At 52.8% G+C, this 15,466-nt stretch overlaps 6 protein-coding genes across 6 annotated transcripts; 2 read left to right on the top strand and 4 right to left on the bottom strand.

The window, feature by feature from the left end:
• Positions 1-1,105: 1,105 nt before the first annotated feature.
• Z519_05990 (tubulin gamma chain) lies at positions 1,106-2,479 on the bottom strand (the record flags this gene model as incomplete). Its single annotated transcript, XM_016763730.1, has 1 exon — positions 1,106-2,479. The coding sequence occupies one exon, from the start codon at positions 2,477-2,479 to the stop codon at positions 1,106-1,108; it is 1,374 nt and encodes a 457-aa protein (XP_016620054.1).
• Positions 2,480-2,811: 332 nt separating this feature from the next.
• On the bottom strand, positions 2,812-4,042 carry Z519_05989 (uncharacterized protein; the record flags this gene model as incomplete). Its single annotated transcript, XM_016763729.1, has 3 exons — positions 2,812-3,091; positions 3,191-3,866; positions 3,913-4,042. 3 exons carry the CDS (start codon positions 4,040-4,042, stop codon positions 2,812-2,814), a joined length of 1,086 nt encoding a protein of 361 aa, XP_016620053.1.
• Positions 4,043-5,783: 1,741 nt separating this feature from the next.
• Z519_05988 (S-(hydroxymethyl)glutathione dehydrogenase) lies at positions 5,784-7,306 on the bottom strand (the record flags this gene model as incomplete). Its single annotated transcript, XM_016763728.1, has 7 exons — positions 5,784-5,895; positions 5,984-6,081; positions 6,145-6,799; positions 6,848-6,983; positions 7,037-7,151; positions 7,206-7,220; positions 7,283-7,306. 7 exons carry the CDS (start codon positions 7,304-7,306, stop codon positions 5,784-5,786), a joined length of 1,155 nt encoding a protein of 384 aa, XP_016620052.1.
• A 671-nt stretch (positions 7,307-7,977) lies between these two features.
• Z519_05987 (uncharacterized protein) lies at positions 7,978-12,000 on the top strand (the record flags this gene model as incomplete). Its single annotated transcript, XM_016763727.1, has 1 exon — positions 7,978-12,000. The coding sequence occupies one exon, from the start codon at positions 7,978-7,980 to the stop codon at positions 11,998-12,000; it is 4,023 nt and encodes a 1,340-aa protein (XP_016620051.1).
• Positions 12,001-12,261: 261 nt separating this feature from the next.
• Positions 12,262-13,076, bottom strand: Z519_05986 (uncharacterized protein; the record flags this gene model as incomplete). Its single annotated transcript, XM_016763726.1, has 2 exons — positions 12,262-12,510; positions 12,570-13,076. The coding sequence occupies 2 exons, from the start codon at positions 13,074-13,076 to the stop codon at positions 12,262-12,264; spliced, it is 756 nt and encodes a 251-aa protein (XP_016620050.1).
• A 402-nt stretch (positions 13,077-13,478) lies between these two features.
• Positions 13,479-14,363, top strand: Z519_05985 (uncharacterized protein; the record flags this gene model as incomplete). Its single annotated transcript, XM_016763725.1, has 1 exon — positions 13,479-14,363. One exon carries the CDS (start codon positions 13,479-13,481, stop codon positions 14,361-14,363), a length of 885 nt encoding a protein of 294 aa, XP_016620049.1.
• Positions 14,364-15,466: the final 1,103 nt, after the last annotated feature.

The following is a 15,466-nucleotide window of genomic DNA, read 5'->3' as shown; positions in this document are numbered from 1 at the left end:
GAGGTCGTTGTGCTGGTAGCGAAGAAGCCACAAGCTTTGGAGAACTGACGGCCACATCCCACTCCTCATTCATCACCAGTCGTGACCGTGCACAGCTTCATCAGCCGTCAATCATGAATCAATCATCCATCTACTTGTAAGCCCATCTGCACACACACCCCTCTCGCTTGTCTTCTTTCTTAAGCCTGTTCCTTTTTCCCTCGAGCCGCCACACCCGGACGCTGGTGACGGAATCTTTCAACTCAATTCATTCAATGCGGCCTTTCCCCTGGAAGGGCCAGATCGTCGCTCTCAGCGCTTGGGTCTCTGGCCTGCCCGTGCGCCCCGTCGCTGTCACGACAAACAATGCTGACCCGTCCATCCCCTGAGGTTCCAGCAAAACAATAACTTGCGAGTCTGGCCAACCACCAACCCGCCTGCACACAATTGCATTGTTGGCACCTGTAACTGGCATCAACAAACTCTGGCAACCTTGGTATGCAGCTGTCATTAGTCTGGACCTCTCCGACCGTGTCTGGTTGGCTTCCTCCAAATGCGGGCATGCGACATCGCTTCTGTTTCCCATTCAGATTCGAGACAAACATCGTATCTGTGGCTGCCACATTGACAACTTCAGGCCTCTTTGCGAACGGCATCCACCGTTATCATGAACTAACCATCCCGACAGTAGCCACATCTCCAACTGACAATTTTCTGGTCATGTGCTGGAAGGGACGACTCGGAAATTCCAGAGGAGTGCCACGGATTCGATCTGCACCTGCATCTGGACCCTGCATGTTCCCATTGTCGCCTCCGTGCTTGGTTGGTCCAATCCTAGAAAGTCCAAGGGAATTGTCCGCCAAAAGCGTAAGATGGAGTCTGGCCCAACAGCCCAAATATGCGACATCGGCCCACTGCTGTGTTCTCCAGCACAGTAAGATCCCTGCCTCCTCAACCATGCTTGAAACATCACTACCTGCGTTTCGAAATATGGTCTCACTTATCCCTCCCACATGCTGCCGTTATCTCGGTGGGTGATTGTCGTCGTGAACAATGTCAACACTTCCTCACAATCGTGCCGTCAATTCGAGGTCAAGGACGCGTGGACTTTCTCACGAGTTACCATCTAAGCACCATCAACTTTCTTTTCTCCGGCCTCTGGATCAAGATAATCGTCCTTCTCCGCTGCCTCATATTCGCCAATCAGGCCCATCACCACTTCCTTTGCTTCATCGAATTCAGATAGCCCTTCCGCGAACGGAGCCTCCTTCTTATATTGCTCCAAATACGCATTTCGTTTTCGCATTTTCTCGTACTGGACCACTATTCTCCGGAAGAGGGTCGCAACGCTCGTGTGATTCGCGAGCATGAGGCCTGAGACCCGGTGCGTGTTGGGTAGGTACGGGGATTTCTTGGTCAGAGCCACCTGGATGGAAGCCGGGCCCCAGGGGATGAAATTTGCCATGCGCCGTTCTCGGATACGCAGAAGAGACTTGTGCACGTCGGTCGGGTCGGCCTCGCCTTGGATGATGTTGAGGATTGAGATGTAGCAAGAGGATTTGGAAGGCGTGATGGACACCATTCGATTCTTCGGCTGGAGCAGTCGGCGCATCACGTCGAGCACCGTAGTCTTGCGCACCGTTTTGGCCTGGTCCACGTTGTCCCCGGTGAAGGGCGTGTACGCGGTCATCAGGAAGTGGCATCGTGGTGTAGGTATCAGAGATGCGATGATTCCCACCAGATCATTGTGCATGTATCCCGGATATCTCAGTGTCGTCGTAGAAGCCGACATGACTGTAGAAACCAATTGGTTCGTCTGCTGAAAAGAAGGCTCTTGAACATGCAGTCTCTCGGAAGCAATGCTCGACAGGGCCCCGTTGTCGAGAACCACGACGCAGTCCGCGTTCTGTGTCAACCGCCGCATGGTGAGCAGGCTGTTGTAGGGATTCACCACGACGTCGCCGGTCGCCGTGTCCGGAAACACCGAGTATGTCTGGATGATCTTCTTTGGGAACCGATCGTTCATGCGCTCGAGGAGGTACGACCCGAGCCCCGACCCCGTCCCACCAGCAATCGAATGCAGCAGCATGAATCCCTCGAGCGAGTCGCTCCCGTCCGCCTCTCTGTCAATCATGTCAAAGATCTCCTCCTGGACCCTCTCGCCCGCCGCGTAGCCCGCGGCCCAGTTGTTGCCCGCGCCCATGCCGTGCTCGCCGATGAAGAAATTCTCGGGGTTGTAGATGTTCTTGTACGGCCCGCTCTGGATGCTGTTGATTACCCGGGGCTCCAGGTCGATGAGGATCGCTCGTGGGATATAGCGTGTGTCGTCGCTCTGGTAGAAGAAGACGTCCTTGCGATCGCCCACGCCGCCCTCGGTCGCGAAGTCTTCGAGGTTGCCGTCCCGCGAGATCCCGTGTTCTTGACATAGTTGCTGCCAAAATCGGGAGCCGATTGCGTTCCCGCACTGGCCTGCCTGGATGGTGATGATCTCGCGCGGCATTGTGAAGAGAATTGTTCTGCAGAGAGGGGGGAACAAGGAGTGCACGCAAAGAAATAACAATTTGGATGACGGCGCGTGGATTTCACGCGTCACTTAAACGTGGGGGGTTGGGGGACTCTGGGGTGTACTGGGTAGATACATGGGGTTTCGCAGGCGTCGCTGAGCACCACTCAACGCTGCGCTCGTTGCACCAACGCCAGTCCTTAGATAACTCTACGGACTACAAATGAACTGATGTTCTGCCCGAAATTTCCATTCTATCGTGTCGCATAATTAGAGAGCATTTTCCTTCCTCGATCTACCCGGTAGCCCTTCAGATCATACCAGAATGATCACTCCTCAACAGCCTCGACCATCTTGACGCTCAGATTGTTCTGTTGCATGAGATGCTCTACCGTCTCTGGAAACTTCCGCCGGAAACGCCTGGAGAAAATCGCAATCATGATCCATATCCACACCGTGTAGAGACATTGAATCCAGGTGATTCGGGCTTCTGGCTCTCTTTGGTCGTCCCAGTCGTCGCAGATCTTCTTAAACGTTTTAGGGTCGTCTGTAATGACTCCTTCTAGATTGTGTTGAATACACCATTTCATGAGATTAGGGTCATTGACACTACCGTCACCACCAGGTTAGCGGCTCTGCAATGCGTATTCAAGACAGAGGACCAGCCCAGGCAAAACAGAACAAATCTCTGGGAGCAGAAAGACTTACGTCCAAGCAAAGAGTGGGCGGTGGGCTCTACGTACATCCCGCATGAACCGGGCGCCCCAAGGACCCAATAGACTCTTCTGCAGCATATTGAACGATACGTTCGGCACCCGCAGGAACTGCCTGGCGTACATGGTCGAGAATCCGATATGCGATATCGGATAGCCCGGACAGTATTTCATGCATAAAGGCAGGAATTTGGCTGCCCAGATTCCGAGCACTACCCTTTCCTCCCAGGCTCGTTGACCGGGATCCACTGAGGCCAGGGTCTTTGCTATCAGTCTCATCACGTCGTCCGAGTTGTTGTCTAATTTGATATCGAGGAGCAGCCAAATATGCTCCAGTCCAGGTTGTGCAACATATTCAAGTAAGTCTTGGAGCCGTGGCATGGGTACGTGAGGGCCCTTGATGGTGCGAAGGGTACTCAAATAGTCCCAGCCACAATCAATTATCTTTTCTTTCTTACCAAAACACCGTTTCAGATCTGGGTCGTGAGAGAGTACGACCACCCCGTCTTTGGACAAGTGAATGTCAGTCTCAAGGGCATGGGCCCCAACGTCAACGGCACCTCTGAAAGCATTCATCGTGTTCTCAGGGTGTTCCGCCTTGAAACCTCTGTGGGCAATGGTTTGAGGCAGAGATCGCTTGCCCTTGTATGGTTTTGCCCAAGTCCAGCTTGCTGTTGAGAATCAGAAGTTATAATATAGCAGAGGACAAGGACAAACCCATAGGGAAATCCAAAGCTGTGCTTTGGTTTGGATCCTGAGTTCCATATTCGGGTTGCGCAATCATCGGCTGGGCCAACCCTTTGTTCAACAACGGCTCTGTGGCCTGGCTGTCAGGAACATAATGCATCTTGAAACGGCACCTCTGTCGGAAGAACGAAGCTGTCTTGAAGCTATGTGAGGATTCAGGGATAGAGCGAGGCTTTGAGAAAGCAGCGGCTAGTCAAAATGACGGTGACATTGGCAGTTGTGAAGAGGAGTCCTCGGAGCAACTTCGTGTCCTTGAGGCGATCGAGTGCTATAGAGCCATGTTGATGGCGAGAGATTGGTTGAGATTGGATTGAGTCAAAACTCGAGCGAAGAATGGATACCGAAAGTCTCACCACGAGTTCGAGAAGCACGAAAGCAAGACATACAAATACCTCTGTACAGGTACAGGGTAGACGGTATCTAAATCAGCGAAATGGTTAAAAGCCACCCTTGGGCGAAGAGACTGTGGTGACTGGGTGAAAAGGTTGGTCCTGTCGATCATCAGGGACTGGTTTCAAGCTTTCGTGCAGACCGCCAAATGGCCGCTTCATGGGGGGTCAGCTGCTTCTACTTGTAGGTAGAAGCCAAAGCCATGTTTACCAATGGCAATTGAAGGACAGTCCCCGAACCAGGCCAGGGCATTCTCAAGGAGCCACCAAGAGGCCAGCGAAAGGCCACCTGTGAGGCCTATTAGTACTTCGGCATGGTCATGCTCCGGTTTTAGGGCACAGGAGGGGTTCCGGGGAGCCGGTCGCTGCGGCGCTTGCGCAACCACCAACTACAAGTAAGCCCCCCTGGTGTGTCTGCTCGGTCTCTTGCTTGTCGTAATAAATCCCTCCACGCTCTTGGATAACCAATCTTACGGGACCTTCGCCTCTCGTGGCGTTAGTTTTGGCCCTTTGTCAAAAGCAGCCGCGCAAGATCTGCCACGTGGAGGCACCTTGCTTGTCTGAGACGGACCCGACCCTCTTTGTGCACAGCAGACTCAGAGATCGAGGGGCATCAAAAACATATTTGTACCAGACTTATCACGAAATAATGGTTGAAAGGCACCATGTCGGCAAGGGCACTCCATAAAACACAAGAGGATATTGCAGTTCCCGCAGGCCGAAGAGATCTCGCATCCGTCTGCGTTCCAGGCGGATGCTGTACGAGTTCATTGCTGCGCCTGTCTCTACTGTATGACGTTGCTCGCGACTGCCGTCCGGGCTGATCTTCAAGTGCCGAAGCCAAGGACAAGAGGCTGGTCCTGCGTGGCAGTCAACATGCCGCCTCGGAAGTGGGAAGCCATGCGGGCGGCCTGGAGGTTCTTCAACTCGTTATATCCGAGAGGTGCATGAATCCCCCTTTTCCGCGCCCAGCCACACTGATGAGTGGGGACTGATAAATCCGTGAGTCAAGAATGAAAGGTGCATCAAGAAACGTGCGAAAGATAACATACCTATTAATTGCCGATGCAGACGGACAAGTCGGTCATGGACTGGTGGGATGGTTGAGCCTCATCAGCCCAAGAGCCCTTGGATGCACGCTATCCCTGACTCGAGCACAGCCTTGCAGCTAGCTCTGGACAAATGCCAGAGGATAGCTTTGGGTGTACGAGGTACACGCCTCCAGGAGACGGTTAAAACAGAAAACAGAAACAAAGACAGCATGCTAGGCTTGGGTGTGTTTTGAAAGAGGGTGCTTCGACATGTTCGACTCTCAGGATACACGAGAAATGATTTTCTTTTCCCCAGCGCCAACAACATTCAGAGTGTCTTTTCCACCATTGATACTGCGACGCGGATTTTGGTTTCTGGAAATTGCATCCGGTTTCAGAGCTTACTTTCCCCCGAGTGTAGTCACCCTTGCTTAGCACCCATGTCCACCACGCATCGGATGCAGTCACCAGCATGCATGTCGTGGAATGCTTCGTTGATCTTGTCAAGAGGCTGGCGATGCGTAATGAACTCGCTGTGCCAACCGTTAGCAATGAACACCGGTATGAAGAAAGATAAGAATACGAAAAATTTCCGGACAAGGTGGAAGGAGAGAGACGGACTTGACTTTGAGTTTACCATCCATATAGTCCTTTACGAGTCCCGGGAGTTGACTTCGACCCTTCACACCACCAAAAGCACAACCTCGCCAGACGCGACCCTGCAAACATTTGTCAGTCTGGCTGCGCCACCATTGGCCCAAGTTTGATGGCAAGGAACTTACAGTGACCAGTTGGAAGGGTCTCGTGGAGATTTCGGCGCCAGCTGGGGCAACACCAATGATGATAGACTGGCCCCAGCCCTTGTGGCATGCCTCGAGAGCTGCTCTCATGACTTGGACGTTACCAGTGCAGTCAAAGGTGTAGTCACATCCACCATCCGTCATTTCAATCAACTTCTCCTGGATAGTCTGGCCTTTCAGCTCGGTAGGATTGACAAAGTCGGTGGCTCCAAACTTTTCGGCCCATTCTTTCTTCTTGTTGTTGACGTCGACAACGATGATCTTGCCGGCCTTGTTCTTCACGGCACCCTGAATGACGGAAAGGCCAACGCAGCCCGCGCCAAAAATGGCAACGTTGGAGCCTTCCTCGACGTTGGCAGTTATCACTGCCGCCCCGTAGCCGGTGGTAATGCCACAGCCGAGCAAGCACGTCCGGTCCATGGGAGCCTTGTCGGTAATAGCTACAACGGAAATATCGGCGACGACGGTGTACTGGGAGAAAGTTGATGTGCCCATGAAGTGCAGAATGTCTTTGCCTTTGCACTTGAATCTCGAGGTGCCATCGGGCATCACACCTCTGCCTTGGGTAGCACGAATCTTCCCGCACAAGTTGGTCTTGCCAGATGTGCAGAACTTGCATTCGCCGCACTCCGGAGTGCTTCTCACCGTCAGGATCATGACTTGTGCAGGAGAAGACAGGACATACTAGAGCGCAACGACATGATCTCCGGGCTTCACCGAGGTGACACCCTCACCCACCGATTCCACGATACCAGCGCCCTCGTGTCCGAGAATGATTGGGAACGCGCCTTCGGGGTCTTTCCCGGAAAGAGTGTATGCATCTGGCTCATCTTTCAGTTCCCGATTCTTACCCGCAACAGCACGTTCAGCGTACCAGTGTGACAAACGCCGGTGTAGTAGATCTGGATGCGGACTTCGTGGGCTTTGGGAGGAGCAACTTCGACGTCTTCGATGGTCAGGTCCTTACCGGCCTCCCAGGCGACGGCAGCCTACGCAGAGTCAGGTGTGGTTGCGGTTGGGAACAAGATGTCGTCAATGTTTACCTTGCAAGTGATGGTCTAGTAAATTCGGGGAGTCAGTACATGAATTGATTCAGCTTCTGGAGGGCATTGGATATCACCTTTCCGGCAGTGGCAGCAGCCATTTTGATGGATTGGGTTGTAGGAAGCTGGCTCTTCACGACAGGTGCAGTCAAGAGTGAGAAAGCAGAAGAAGGGTGGAAAGGTCAGGGGGCAGAAGCCATCAACATGCCGGTGTGGGGTGCTTGTTGTTTTTCAAGTGAGCAGACGAGCGAGCAGACTCTTGAGGTGGGGTTCATGTAGCTATGATGATATTCTTGAGGGCTAGTGACGAGGAGGGGCCACCACCGGGCCAGAAGCCATCGGATATGAAGAGGAGATAGTAGCAAGAGCACCATCCGGGATCCCACCCGGCCATTTTTCGCATCGATACGGCCATTGCATAAGCAGGGACCTTCCATATGCCCTGGCGAGGTGCATTCGAGCCTCTGAGTCGTCGCTGGACTCTCCGTCTTGGTGGTGTTTGTGTGCAGATCTAAGTGCTTGAAGCACCAATGATGCCGGATGGGGAAGTCATGACAAACAATTCCCCCCTCGCCCCCCCTCTATCTTTGTGGTATGCATTAATACCGAGTATTCGCCCTGGTTCTGCCTGGTTGTGGCGGGCTCGGAGAAAATTGCCCGATTGGGTTAATCCAGACTAGCCAACGGAGTTGATTCTTTTGTTGCCGCAAAAAAGTTAGAATAACCCGTCACCACCAAACAAGGCTGATGAGTCGACCGATGGGCATGCGAGATGAACAACCTCAACTCAGGCCATGTCTCCTCGTCTGCCGCACCGCCAGATCCCTGGATGGCCGAGCTGTTTCCGACCGCACTAGACGGAACACCACGGCCTGCCTCCGGGCCGCTGGCGCCATCATCGTCGTCGGTGTTCGAGGACTCTGTGCCGAGCCTTGCGAACCCTCTTCGTGGACTGCCTCCGCGTCCATCATCTCAGCCATCGCAGCCATCGCAGCCATCGCAGCCAAATCCAGCGTCACTGTATCACAACTTGTCTGCTAGACGAGTGGTTTTCCACAACCCTGCATCCTTCCTGCAACCTCCGGCGTCGTCAGCAAACCAGAGCTTTGCTTTCTCTCAACCCCTGCTCGCCTCTGAAGCATATGTTCTGAATCCTCCCTACTATCCGGGGCAACCTTTGAGTCAGCTACAAAGTGCGTCACACCGTCAACTGATTGACCAGTTTTCGGCAAACCCAGGACAGGATGGCCCTTCGAACTTCATTCCATTTCCCTCCGGGGCGTTGCACCATGTCGACATCGCTCAGTATGACCACTCGAGTCAGAATGACAAACAACTTCCGGAAGCGGAGAGAACTCCTGTTGAGGAGGACAGTGACACGTCTGTCGACGACCATGAAATCCTAGGACTGTCCATAGGTGCGGCTGAAGGCGGCGGTCTCACGCTCAGTAAATCACGGAAAAGAGGCCGTGCAAAGTTGCCGCTGTCAGGTAACCAACCCAGGAAGCGACGCAAGAAAGGGACAGGGCCTCGGGGTGGTTGGAGCAAAGGCATGAAAATTGGCCCTCGACAAGCCCTCGACCCCGGCCCCGAATTCAATGATCTCTACAGCCAGGCCATGGTCGCCTTTATCGACGATCATGACACGGAGAAGGCCCTTGACCTAGTCTTACAGGCTATCGCGGTCAATCCCGAAATCCATTCTGCTCATGCCCTGCTCTCTGAGATATACTTTTCTCGAGATGAAGACGAAAAGGCCATCGCCGCCCTCTTTAGCGGTGCTCACACCATCCCAACAGATCCAGAAGTATGGATTCAAGCAGCCAACGCTTGTCTCCAACGGTCCAAAGGCAAACGCGAGACTGCTTTGCAACAAGCCAGTTACTGTTATGCCCGAATCATCCACACTGACCGGGAGAATTTAGAAGCTCGCTTTCAGCGAGCTGCCGTCAGCAAAGAGCTTCAAAATTACAGCAAAGCTATGAAAGACTTGGAGACTATTCTCGAAAGCATGCCTCGGAATTCCAGCGTCCTGAGGCAGATTGCAGAGATATGCATTGAAACAAGAGATCTGGCAAGAGCAAAACAAGTCTACGAGGACACCCTAAATTACTACCGCGAGAACGGTTTTGAGGGTGAAGAGTCTTTCACCTGGGCCGACATTCTCGTCTATGCTCAAATTCTTGCCTTGGAAGAACCTCCTGACCTAGCCATCGCGAACGCTCTAAAAACTTTGAAACAGTTAGCACGCTGGCTTCTGGGACGAGAACGAGAAGACTACTGGGATCATTTCACCGATGATGACCGCGAGTTTGATTCGGAAGACGAACCTCGACGAGTGCTCGTGCCTGAATTTGTGCCTGGCAGATACTCCACCGATGCCTACGGCCCTGGACTTCCCTTGGAGCTTCGAGTCAGACTGGGAATACTTCGGCTTAGGCAGGGCTCGGATATGCTGGATGAGGCACTGGGGCATTTTGAATGGCTTGAACCCGAAGCCAGGGACGAAGGTGCAAGCATTTATGAATACCCGGATTTGTTCCTCGAGGTTGCCCAAGCCTTGCAGGAAGCTAAGGAACACAATCAGGCGCTGCGTTATTATGAAGCTCTGAAGGACACCAACGCATATTCTTACACAGAGTTTTGGTTAGGCATCGCAGCTAGCTCTTACATTTGTGGCGACAAGCTACAAGCAGTCGAGTGTTATGAGGAAGCCAAGGCTGGAGATGAGAAATGCGTTGAGGCAAGGACTCAACTGTCGAAGCTCTACGCCGAATTCGGCGACAAAGAGAAGGCAATGGAGACCGCTCGGGAGGCGGTCCGTGTTGCCGATAGCTTACTTCCCAAGACGGATCGACGCAAGTATGAGCGAAAAGAACAGCGACTAGCTCGTGAGGAAGCAGAAAAGGCTCTCAAGGAAGCATTCAACCTTCCTGGCAAAGCTGTTGGTGGCACACCAGTTGAGCGTATCGAGGCCAAACTCAGAAGGATGAAAATGAAATCCAAGACAAGGAAGGCAATGGTGATGCCACCGAGAGAGTCGATCCACGGACAAGACGAGACAGAAGGAGAGTTGGAAGATGATTACTTAGAGGACAGAGAGGGAATGTCGCCGACAATGGATCGCGAGATCGCCAGACAGACGGCTCGGAACGTGGCACGAAGGAGGAAGGATCGCCAACCACCTCGCTCGCGGGCTCAACCCAAACCCGGAACTAAACGAATGACGCAAGAGGAACGAGAGACTCATCGCACTGAAATGATCAACCGACTCTATAGCGACCTGGTCTATGACACAGAAGCCATGAGAACCGGCGACGAAATTGCAAGGAATACCTGGATGGACTGTGCCGACTCCCTCATCACCGATTTCCGAAGCAATCGCCTGTTTTATTCCAAGGATCGAAACCAAGCAGTAGACAGCTTTTACCGGGGAGCTGCCAACGCCGGCTCGCGCCAGAGATGGGAGGAGAGAGAGCAAGGAAGCGGACAAAATGGCGTGGAAGTGGATCGGGACTTTCCCATCCCTTCCGTCGAATCGTCCATGCCTACCGAATACCGCGAGATCGCCTTCTCAAACTGGCTGGATGTTTTCCTTGAGTATGCTCTTCTACTCGCCCAAACTGCTGACCTAGACGCTGAGCATCGGTGCTACACCGTCGTTAATGCAGCCTTGGATTGTGTGGTCTGGAACCAAGACCCGCAAGCTCTCCTACAGATATATGTCACCTATCTCGCCTGCACTCTTGCCCTGCAAGATGAAAGGACCCTTTCCAACGTGGTGCTGCGATGGTTTCTGCGAACTTTTCAATTCAACTCTGATGCCTATCGCCTCTTTGCTGCCATGAATCTAGTATACTCTCGTCCTGGTGTATTGTTTCGCAATCGCAGTACCCACCAGTTCCTCTTCAAGCAGATTGTGCAAATGGATGCAAATCTGCCGATGGATTATGCCCCCGAAGGCTATGGGCCAGTCCCAGAATTCATGCGCCAGGGTGGGACGGAACACACTGTCCGTAGTAGAGACGACAACGAGGAGACGCCGGTTCCTGCCCAGAAGGACATTCAGGGCCAGCAGCGCCAGCAGCACCCGCACCAAGATATCACGAAGCCGGAGGAAATGAATATCGCACTCCTCACGCTCTACGGCCATGTCCTCTACGCAGGCGGCGCGTTTGCCAGTGCCCTCTCGTACTTTTTCCGCGCGCTCTCTCTCGACCCGGAAAACCCGGTGGTGCTGCTCAGCATCTCTCTGAGCTACATGCACGAAGTGCTAAAGAAGCACAGCGAGAACCGTCATATGAGTTTGTTGCAGGGATGGGCATTCTTTGAAGAGTACGCCGAGGCGAGGAGACATTGGGCGGGACGACACAAGTTGCTACAAAAAGAATGGCGGCGCAAGCGCAATGGTGACGACGACAACGACGACGACGCAGATAATACGGTGATGGTGGCGGGTTCGGCAGACGGCGTGGATCGGGACCGTCTGGAGTTGATGTTGGCCGAGCGAGAGATCGCATTTAATCGCGCACGATGCTGGCATATGCTCAGCCTGTCCGATCTCGCTGTGCGGGCATATGAGGAGATGCTTTCGCTCGCCGTCGTCCCTGCTGCCTCCACTTCTTCTTCGGCGCCGGAAACCGCTGATAGAGGGGACCAGGGCAAGGATACTATGAAGGACGTGAGGTGCACGGATTTTACCATGGAAGCGGCATATGCCGTTCAGACGATGTACGCTTTGAGTGGGAACCCGGAGATGGCCAGAGAAGTCACGGAGAAGTATCTGGTGGTTTGACATGGTCCATGGAAAGGCATTGAACCGGTGTTTTGTTTGACCATGGAACGACACCTGGAAAAACGTGGGTGGATTCGACGTGCTCTTTTCCCCGGAAATTTCTAAAGAGAGCTATTTTATGTACAACAATGAATGCCATTCCACCGTCTTCCCCTCCAAAGCACATCAGGCCATGTCCACGCCTTAGACATTCCGCTTCATTCTCCCCATCACCCACCCATCTGGTCTCCCTAGCCAAGTCGGATCATTCCCCTTCTGAATCTACTGGCTCTTGCTAGCAACCAACTTCTCAACGTCCGCCACTGACTGGTTCAAAATCTGCTGCAAAACCTTGGGGTTTTCAAGCTCTTTGGTGACCTTGGCGATGATGCTATCGGCCAATTCCTTCTGTTGCCGCTGCTTGACCTGACCCTCGTAACGGACCCAGCTGTCCAGGACGTTCTTGGCTTCAGCGGCCAGGGCGGTTTTTTGCTCGAGTTCGAAAGCCTGGGCCTCGAGTCTGGCGGTTTCCTGGAACACGAACCGTCAGCAACTGGGTCCAAGGGAGATTTCTCCCTTCAATGGCTTACCTTTGAAACATCAAACAGCTGCTTCGTAATCTCTACCACGTTGCTCAAGGGCTTGACGTCCTCGATTCGCTCTTTAATGGCACTGGCGTGATTTATCCTGGCCTCGTTCAACAAGTCCTTGATCTTCTGCACCTGTCCGTCCGCCCAGTCCTTGTACATGGGGCCGGTATATTTAAAGATACCGTAAAAGACAGACAACAGACAAAAGGCGATGACGCTCTCCTCATTCACAACGTAGAGCTCATTGCTAATTGCCCAGATGGAGATTCCAGCGCCGGCGGAGAGGATGGCGGTCTTGCTGGCGAGAGAGGACCCGGGAAGGGCATCGACAATGGATTGAGCAGTCTTTTTGGGGTCTTGCGAGGGCACGTTCGAGGAGGACTGATGACGGACGGAGGTCAAGGGTGTGCTAGCAGCGAGCGATGGGAGGGCGCGGATCGGAAGAGAAGTCAATGGGCGGAGTTTGCTGGCTCCTGAGATTTCGTTGTCAGCTCTGCCTTTACCCATGCTGAGCTCCAGTCAGTATAAGACACTCACCAGCCGCACTCCTTGCCAGTCGAGACGCCATTGTTGTGATGTTCGTAGCCTGAACAAGTTCGACCCGAAGCTCCTCCTGACGTTGAAGTTTGGATGAGAGCTTGCATTTGAGGTCTGGGCGCGCTATTCTGTAATTAGCCTAGTGCTTGGCATACATTGGCGCCATCAGAAAATGTTTGTTTCGAGGCGAGGGGCCACCAAGCCTGGAAGCCTGGAAGCCGCCTGCCAAATACAAATTAGGAGATTGAGGACAGCGAGCACATTAGGCATCGAGGAGGGGTGATTCTCTCTCTTGGACTTTGGGAGCATCTGCTCTCCATTGCTCTCTATTTCTCCCACCCACCTTCACTGTCTTTCGGCAGTTTGCCCACCATGCCTTCCTCAACCGCCATGGATTCGTACGCTGCTCAAATCGCGGCTCCCATGACGGCGCCGCAGCGTAAGCAATTGCTCAAGCAGCTTCAGTCGCCCGAGGCCATCAACAGCCTCCGCCGTCCAGAAATCCTTATGGACTTCTTCACCGACAGTCTCAACACCAGGGATTTGAGCCTTGCAGTGCCAGCTCTCACCGGCCTCTTCCATCTCATCACCACAAAGAACCTCGACTACCCCTCCTTTTACCCTCGACTCTACGCACTGCTTGACCGAGATCTTCTACACAGCAAATATCGCAGTCGGGTACTGCGGCATCTCGACACCTTCCTGTCTCCGACAAACCACTTGCCGGCAGCAACAATTGCGAGCTTCATCAAGCGTCTTTCACGGCTGTGCCTCTTTGCCCCTCCATCCGCCATCGTGGCCATCATTCCCTTCATTTACAACCTTCTCAAACAGCACCCCACTACGACCTTCATGATCCACCGCAATCCATACCCTCCTTACACGAAGTTCAAGCATAACCTTGGCAACGACCCCTATGACCCGAACGAGCCTAATCCGCAACTTACCAATGCCATCGACTCCTCGCTATGGGAACTCGAGACATGCCAGTCACATTATCACCCCACGGTTGCGAGCATCGCTCGAATCATCTCCGAGCAATTCACAAAGCAACAGTACAATCTCGAGGACTTCCTCGATCACGGCTATGCCACACTGCTAGAGAGCGAGTTCAAGAAGAAGGAAAAGAAGCCACCCGTCGTGGAGTACAAGATTCCCAAGAAGATCTTTGCTGCCGCAGATGAGAGTGAAGACGATGCTACTGGGCAAGAGAATGGTATGGACGAGTTCTTGGACATGTGGGACTTCGAGTGTTAGGGTTCTAGGTAATGATTCACGGCAAAGCTGAAATAGACATAGAATATAGACATAGATTAAATAGACGGGGAGGATCTCTGCAACGCGTTCAAGCGATTGATTTTTAATTTTGACGATGCACGAAGCCAAGGGTTTAGACTGCATTCATGAGAAGTCCTTCTAGGACAGTGAAGGAGAAATAAATATAGAATTCAATTCTTGAATGCCCTATCGAGTATGAAAGACTGAGGAGTTATTCTTGCTTGGGCGGATCACCAATTCATATTGGAGAGCGTTTCTAAATTCCAACCTGCTTGTCCTTCATGGCGGCACATCCGAATCAAAGTTGAATGATGGGCAGTGAGACAGGTCCACCAGCATGGGATCTCACACTCCAGACTCGATTCTTGATTATTTCTTGCTCAGGCAAACGATCGGCCTGGTCTTCACGCTATGACATTGCATCATCGTATATACAAAACCGAGATACGGTACTGGAGCCTGCTCCATTTATTCCTCGTGCTTGAGCTTCCCGCACTTCTCGCACTTGGCGGCTTGGGTTCGTAGGGTAAACTGAATGCTGTTTACGGCTCCGAAGAATCTTCATACAAAAGAGTTCTCCTGGATATTTCGCACTGTCTCTGATCATCCCTACCGAAACTTGCAAGCTTTCAACACTCAATCATTGCGCCCAACAGACTTTGCTCGCCGGCAGCTACGACTGGTTCTGCAACCTTCGAGGGAAAGGAATCACGGGTCTCAGGTAGGATGTAGTACAAAAATGAACTATAAAGGGCGGTGGGCGTGCCAAGGCTCCGACATTTAGGGTTCGCTCGGTATCAGAGCAAGTCAGTCTTAGATTCGAGTTCCATCTCGGCCAAGCTTGGTCCCGTTTGTCAAATCAGATGGTTGTCCCAACCCGAGAACAGGAGGTAATTAATAGACCAGGGAATGTATTTCCGGGTTCGGTCAAAGCTTCGTTCACTATGTCAGGCAGCTCGTTCACGTACCTATCGAAGACGGTCTCGCCTCGCTCTTCCAGCACAAGTCTCATGTCAACTTCAGAGCACCTTCTCCGAATTCTGTTGTGCGAGACCGAACAGTTTGCAGATGCATGCAAGGGC

The sequence above is a fragment of the Cladophialophora bantiana genome (assembly GCF_000835475.1).
Source record: "Cladophialophora bantiana CBS 173.52 unplaced genomic scaffold supercont1.8, whole genome shotgun sequence".
NCBI lineage: Eukaryota > Fungi > Ascomycota > Eurotiomycetes > Chaetothyriales > Herpotrichiellaceae > Cladophialophora > Cladophialophora bantiana.
This window is presented reverse-complemented; position numbering and strand designations above follow the sequence as displayed.